Source organism: Otolemur garnettii, unplaced genomic scaffold (genome assembly GCF_000181295.1).
Source record: "Otolemur garnettii isolate 467f Iridium unplaced genomic scaffold, OtoGar3 scaffold00127, whole genome shotgun sequence".
NCBI lineage: Eukaryota > Metazoa > Chordata > Mammalia > Primates > Galagidae > Otolemur > Otolemur garnettii.
The window spans coordinates 3,735,589-3,742,547 of NW_003852522.1; the positions used below are offsets into that span (position 1 = coordinate 3,735,589).

The following is a 6,959-nucleotide window of genomic DNA, read 5'->3' on the forward strand; positions in this document are numbered from 1 at the left end:
TTTTTTTTTTTTTTTTAATGTGTTTTTTTTTTTTTTTATTGGGGGAGGATGCTTGAGGCCAGGAGTTCTAGGCCAGTTTGGGCAACATAGTGAGACCTGGTCTCTACAAAAAATTTAAGAAGTGTGGTGGTGCATGCCTGTAGTCCCAGCTATTTGGGAGGTTGAGGCAGGAGGATCACTTGAGCCCAGGAGTTCAAGGTTGCAGAAAGGTATGATCACGCCACTGCACTCCAGCCTGGGCCTCAGAGTGAGACACTATCTCTTAAAAAATAAATAAAACAACAAAATAGACTAGAAAGTAGCAGAGCACATCACTCATGGTGACTACTGATTTAAGAAGCCTTAGTAGATAAGTGTACATATATGATTGTATAGTCCATGTTTATGGATGTGTATGTGTGTTTGTCCCTGAGCATATGTATCTGCGTGTGATTATCTCTGTCTACCTGTATATGTGTTAATGTCTGTATGTCTAGGTGTCTTCATATTTGTGTATGAATGTCTGCGAACATTTGTATGCATCTGGATGTCAGTTCTGTGCCTTTGTGTGTGTGTGCATCTCTGTGTATGAGCATATATCCAAATTAATATCTGTGTGTCTCTGTGAGTGAGTGTATATAAGGCAGGTCTGCAGTTTGTTTTATTTTAATTTTTTTTGAGATAGAGTCTCACTTTGTTGCCCTGGGTAGAGTGCCGTGGCATCACAGTTCACAGCAACCTCAAAATCTTGGGCTTACACGATTGTCTTGCCTCAGCCTCCCAAGTAGTTGGTACTAAAGGTGCCTGCAACAACGCCCAGCTGCCCAGTTACTTTTTTTTTGTCGTTGTTGTTCAGCTGGCCCAGGCCAGGTTTGAATCCACCAGCCTGGGTGTATGTGGCCAGTGCCCTACCCACTGAGCTACCGGCACTGCCCTATTTTATTTTAATTATGTATTTATTTATTTATTTGAGATGAGATGTAGCCCTGGGTGGAGTGCTGTGGTGTCACAGCTAACAGCAACCTCAAACTCTTTTTTTTTTTTTTTGAGACAGAGCCTCCAGCTGTCCCCCTGGGTAGTGTCGTGGCATTACAGCTCACAGCAACCTCCAACTCCTGGGCTCAAGCAAGTCTCCTGCCTCAGCCTCCCAAGTAGCTGGGACCACAGGCGCCCACCACAACGCCCACCTATTTTTTGGTTGCAGCCGTCATTGTTGTTTGGCGGGTCCAGGCTGGGGATTCGAACCCACCACCTTAGGTGTACGTAGCTGGCGCCTTAGCCGGTTGAGCTATAGGCACCGAGCCAACCTCAAACTCTTAAGCTTAAGAGATTCTCTTGCCTCAGCCTCCCAAGTAGCTGGGACTACAGGTGCCTGCCACATCACCCAGCTATTTAGTTGTTGTAGTTGCCACTGTTTGGCAGGCCCGGGCTGGATTTGAATCCACCAGCTCCAGTATATTTGGCTGGTGCCCTAGCCACTGAGCTACAGGTGCCGAGCCTGATTTTTTAATTTTTTAATTTTTTTTTTGAGACAGAGTCCCATTCTGTGCCATGGGTAGAGTGCCATTGTGTCATAGCTCACAGCATCCTCAAACTCCTGGGCTCAAACAATCCTCCTGCCTCAGCCTCCTGAGTAGCTGGTGTATAGGTACCTGTCACAATCCTGGACATTAGTTTTTCTATTTTTAGCAGAAACAGGGTTTCAATCTTGCTCAGGGTGGTCTGGAATGCCTGAGGTCAGGCAACCCACCCACCTTGACCTCCCAGAGTGCTAGGATTACAGGTGTGAGCCACCACACCTGACCAGGTCGGCAGTTTAGAGACCAACATTCTAGCCTGGGTTTTGCTACTTCCTTGCTGTGTGTCCTTGAGCAAATCACCTCATCTTTCTGGTCTTCAGGTTTCTCCACCCATAAAAGAGAAGAACAAAAGAGGATTTCACTAGAATGTTGTGTGCATGAAGATGGATGATTTACCTGGAAAGTTCTATGTAAACAGGAACTTGTGTAATTAATATTAATATCATAAATGGTCATAAAAGTTTATCCCCTACTTTCCCCATATATTTTTTTGTTAACTGATAACATTTTTGGTAACAAAAAAATTTCCTTTTATTTTAGTGCCTGGTAAGGTGTCTGAGAACACAGGAAATAATAATCATGAATTATGGAACAGTTCTAAGCCCTAGATGTTTACTAACTCAAAGCTCACAGCTCTCCACAGGGCAGCCCTGTTTCCTCTCCAGTACCAGAGTGGGGGTTGCATGGCCAGTAGACAAGTTCTTTTCTTCCTCCTGCCTCCCAGGGTTCCCAGATCAGGTGGAGCTAGCGCCCCTGCCCCTTTGGCAACCAGTGGGTGAGAATCTCATCCTGCGCTGCCAGGTGGCTGGCGGGGTGCCCCGGGACCACCTCTCTGTGGTGCTGCTACGCGGGGAGGAAGAGCTGAGCCGGCAGCTAGTAGTGGCAGAGCCTGCCCAGGTCACTGCCACGGTGCTGGTGGGCAGAGGTGATCATGGTGCCAATTTCTCATGCCGCACAGAACTGGATCTGCAGTCCCACGGGCTGGGACTGTTTAAGAACACCTCAGCTCCCCATCAGCTGCAAACCTTTGGTAAGAGAAGGGACTTCGGACAGTGGCTGGTGAGGATAGGGGTTGCCCTAGGTTTCCTGAGAATGGGGTGCCCTTGCCTTCATGGGCTCCTGGGAAGGCATGCCCTGGCTATTGGTCAGGTGGCCCCCAAAGGGAGGTTCCTGCTGTGGGATCTTTTGTAAATGCAGTGTTCATCACCCTGCGGGTATGTCCTGGGAAGAGGGTGACCCGGGCCTCAAGCTACCCTAGGAAGACGACCCTGGTTGGCAGAATAAAGGTGTGCCGAGGAACACAGCGTCTGAAGCTGTTGAAGCCTCCTTTTGCTCACGTGTATCCTTCTCTCCAGTGCTGCCCATGATTCCCCCTCGTCTCATAACCCCTCGAGTTTTGGAGGTGGGAATGTCGAGGCAAGTGTACTGCACCCTGGAAGGGCTGTTTCCATCCTCTGAGGCCCAGGTCCAACTGGCACTGGGGGACCAGATGCTGAATCCTGCAGTCACATGCCACGGTGACACACTCACAGCCAAAGCCACAGTCACAGCACAGGCAGATCAGGAAGGTGCCCAAGAGATTGTCTGCAACGTGACTTTGGGGGGCCAGACTGGCGAATCCAGGAAGAATCTGACAGTCTTTAGTAAGAGGGACCAGGGCAAAAGGGTGTGGTTTCAGCTGTCTGGGGCCTGTACAGAGGGGTGGTGATTAAGCAGCCAAAGAGGTGGGGTCTGGGTCCTGCAAATATAAGTTGCTATGTAGGCTGGGCCTGAGATCCCCAAATAGGACAAGTCTCACCAAAAGGGCAAGGCTCGAGAAGCCTAAACGCTTGGCCCAGATATTCCAAAAGCAAAGGAGTGGGTAGAGAAGGAGGTCTAAAGGTCTGGTTTGTATCCTGTGCAATGCCTCGCCTTTAGGCTTCCTAGGGCCCATTCTGAACCTGAGCGAGCCCAGCGCCCCCGAGGGGTCAACAGTAACGGTGATTTGCATGGCCGGGGCCCGAGTTCAAGTTGTACTGGACGGGGTTCCAGCTGCAGCCCCGGGGCAGCCCGCGCAGCTTCAACTAAATGCTACCGAGAGCGACGACCAGCGCAGCTTTTTCTGCAGTGCCACTCTCGAGGTCGACGGGGAGATTTTTAACAGGAACACGAGTGTTCAGCTGCGTGTCCTGTGTGAGTTGGTCACTTTCACTCTAACCTTTAATCCTTTTACTCCTACCCTGGAAAGATGAGATTTTCATTTGGACTATTCGGGTGTGTTGGTGTGTCTGATCACATGGTGGTTTCATAGATGGTCCCAAGATTGACCGAGCCAATTGTCCAGAGCGCTGGAAGTGGAAAGATAAAACTATGCAGATTCTGCAGTGCCAGGCCCGGGGCAACCCAGCCCCCCAGCTACACTGTTTGCAAGAAGGCTCCAGACGGGAAGTGCCCATTGGGATCCCATTCTTCGTCAATTTAAAATATAATGGCACTTATTACTGCCAAGCAGCCAGCTCACGGGGCACATACACCCTGATCGTGGTGATGGATGTTCAGAGTAAGCCTTGGCGGGGACAAGGGTTGGGATTGACAAGCCTAGGAGGGGCCGGGGCGCGCAAATTTACTCGGCGATTCTCTGCACAGATCGGAACTCCCCCTTCGTCAACATCTTCACCGGGGTGTTAGTGATCGTGGGCGTGGTGACCGTCGCAGTGGCTTCAAAGTACCTCTTCGGGAAGAAGAAGCGGAGCGGGTTCTACAAAGTGAAGCAGGAAAGCACCTCACTGCCCCTCACATCTATGCAGCTCAACCAGGCCGTAGGGGAAGAACCTTCCTGAGCTGCAAGACACTGTGATCTTGACCCATAGTCGGCGGAGGCTTGGCTGCGTCCCCGGATTCCTCAACCAATAAAGTCCTCCAACTCCGTAGTGTGTGGCTCGCTTCCAACTACTCGGTGGGGTTCTCCCACTGCGCTGCGCGTCCACTGAGTGGCACCGCAGCTACGTAAGGGGGCCGAGTCTGTGGCGTCCCAAACACAACTGGAACTCTTGAGAGGAGGGCTGAGCCTTAGCCAATGGGCTGAGGGGGTCGGGAGGGAGGTGGGGCTTCTTTCAGCCAATCGGAGGGCGCACCCTCGTTGCCGCTCTATGCCGCTCCGCCCTGGCTCGCTGGTCCCAGAAGGCGCCGGGTTTCCCAAGATGGCGGCCGACGTGTCCGTTACACACCGGGCCCCGCTGAGCCCGGAGTCTGGGGCCGAGGTTGAAGCTGGCGATGCCGCGGAGCGTCGGGCGCCAGAAGAAGAGCTGCTACCACTAGATTCAGAGGAGATCCGGAAGCGCCTAGAACACACCGAGCGCCAGTTCCGTAACCGCCGCAAGATACTGATCCGGGGCCTCCCGGGGGACGTGACCAACCAGGTATGGGGGGGTGGTGTGGGAGCGTGGCGGGAAATACCACCGTGCGCGTGCGCGGGGGAAACCGGGCCACACCAATGCTGACGGGTTCGAGGGGTCATTGGTGGGGATCCACGCGGTGTCGGGAGAGACCAAGAGCAGGATTGGGGGGGGCGTTGATGAAGGGATAAACAAATTTTGGACGAGGGGGGACGTTGCTAGGGGCGACCGCAGGTTTGGGCAAGACCAAGAGATAGAAGGAGGTGGAGAATGGGAGGGGGCGGGCAGCTTTGGCCCTGTTGATGGATTGTGAATGGGCCTCTAGATTAGGACACCGATTACCCCTTTCTCGGATCATGCTTTTCCCCAGTCTCCCTCTACCATGGGATGAGGGAACCTCATGTCCAGAAGTTTCGGAGCTGGCTGCAGGATGTCCCTCCATATCACGTGTTTATTCACTCCTCTTAGAGGTAGATCCGGAAGTTACAGGATCCCCAGAGGTCTCATCCCCCAAAACCCCACCAATAATTTAGAAAAATGGGGTCTTCTGCCACCAGTCCATAGACCTGTAGAAAGGGGGCGCTTAGATTCTGTGGAGCACTGCTCGGTTAATCTTTCTCTGGAAGGAGGCCCTACTCTTGGGGCCTACTTCCAGCAAGGCTTCCCAATGCTCTTTGGACTCAGGGAAGTGGCATCCGCCATGTGGTGGCGGAATGGGTTCTGTCTCTCTGCTCCTGAGAATCCCAGCTCTCCTGCCCATGAGCACACCTGCCACTTGGTCATTCCTGTCCCTGGATGGGCACATGCCTGTGGGTGGGGCCCCAGGATTGTTGGGAGGGGCTTGATTTGAGACAGACCAGGGCAGGCACCACTAAGCATGGTCTGGTTTATTTCTGGAGTGGATCTTCCTCTTAGTGCCCTCAGTCTCTCAGCTGGGAACACACTGTCTCTCTTGTAAAGTGCCAGTGTCTGGCACAAGCAGGCTGCAGCGCCGTGCTCTTAAAGCTGGCTTGCAAAAGGGCAGCCTGTCAGCAGGGGGGAGTTGGGACATATGTGAAACCACATGATGTGGGCTTATTAAGTACCTCAGTCAGGTATCCCTAGGTGGCATTCCCACTACCAACCTGACCAATTTCATGACCTTTAACAGGTCCCTTCACTCCTCTGAGTCTCCATTTCCTCATGGGAAATGCAAAATGTGTTTGTTACTACTTCATTTGTAGAGTTGTTGGAAACAGTCTTGCCAAAGGAGGTTCAGACAGGTTAGTGACTTCCTTAAGGGCATACTCTCTAAGAGTGTGTCTTATTGGTTAATAGCATGGGGCCTATGGGCAGACTCTGAATATTAACTCTGCTGGGTATGGCCTGAATGGCCTTGGGCAAATAACTGGCTTGAGTCTCAGTTTCCTCATTTATAAAAAGGGGATGGTATGTGACCTGTCTTCATAGCTGATACACTTGAAGGTGGTACCCTGCAGTCTCTGCTGACTCCCAGTCCTTTGGCTTCTGTCTCCACAGGAAGTACATGACCTGCTCAGTGACTATGAGCTCAAGTACTGTTTTGTGGACAAATACAAAGGAACAGGTTTGTGGGGTTGTGGGGAGGACCAGGGTAAGTGGTGAAAATCCTTGAAGATGAGGGCTCAGTATAGCTACCAGGCCAGCCCAGCAGGTTACCCCAATCTGTCTCTCATCCTGGATGCCCAGCTTAGGGCAGCCTTCATGATCTCCTGTGGGCTTTAGCTACCCTACTCATCCCATCCTGTGTGGTCTTCCCCTTGGTTAGTGCCACTTGGCCCAGGCCTGGCTCTGTCTAAACTGGTGCCTTCTCCTGGCCTCTAGGCCAACATGATTTCACTCCACTGTTGCCCCCCCAGGTAGCCAGCTCTAGCCTCACTGCCAGCCTGATCAGACCTGACCTCAACACTCATCATCCTTTCTCCCCAAAAATCTCCTGTGTTCCTCCTGGCATGTGATCCAGCCTCACTGTCTCCTCTGCCACTTATAAGATTCCAGGCTGTTGGCT

The 6,959-nt window shown here is 52.0% G+C and overlaps 2 protein-coding genes across 4 annotated transcripts in view; both read left to right on the plus strand.

Annotated features, from left to right (window-relative positions):
* Positions 1-4,468, plus strand: part of ICAM3 (intercellular adhesion molecule 3) — a 7,164-nt gene extending 2,696 nt beyond the window's left edge. The window contains exons 4-8 of one of the 2 annotated variants that reach the window (XM_003798041.2): positions 2,284-2,589; positions 2,915-3,202; positions 3,477-3,731; positions 3,850-4,098; positions 4,185-4,468. In XM_003798041.2, coding sequence (XP_003798089.1) covers positions 2,284-2,589; positions 2,915-3,202; positions 3,477-3,731; positions 3,850-4,098; positions 4,185-4,378 — 1,292 coding nt within the window. In that variant the 3' untranslated portion in view covers positions 4,379-4,468. Of the gene's footprint in view, positions 1-1,879; positions 2,590-2,914; positions 3,203-3,476; positions 3,732-3,849; positions 4,099-4,184 lie in introns of both variants that reach the window. The other variant, XM_023518061.1, reaches the window with a different exon arrangement.
* Positions 4,469-4,613: 145 nt separating this feature from the next.
* The window catches only part of RAVER1 (ribonucleoprotein, PTB binding 1), a 16,631-nt gene continuing 14,285 nt past the window's right edge, over positions 4,614-6,959 (plus strand). Inside the window, exons 1-2 of one of the 2 annotated variants that reach the window (XM_003797967.2) lie at positions 4,614-4,957; positions 6,452-6,518. In XM_003797967.2, the coding sequence (XP_003798015.1) occupies positions 4,688-4,957; positions 6,452-6,518 (337 nt within the window). In that variant the 5' untranslated portion in view covers positions 4,614-4,687. The remainder of the gene's footprint in view (positions 4,958-6,451; positions 6,519-6,959) is intronic. The other variant, XM_012810246.2, reaches the window with a different exon arrangement.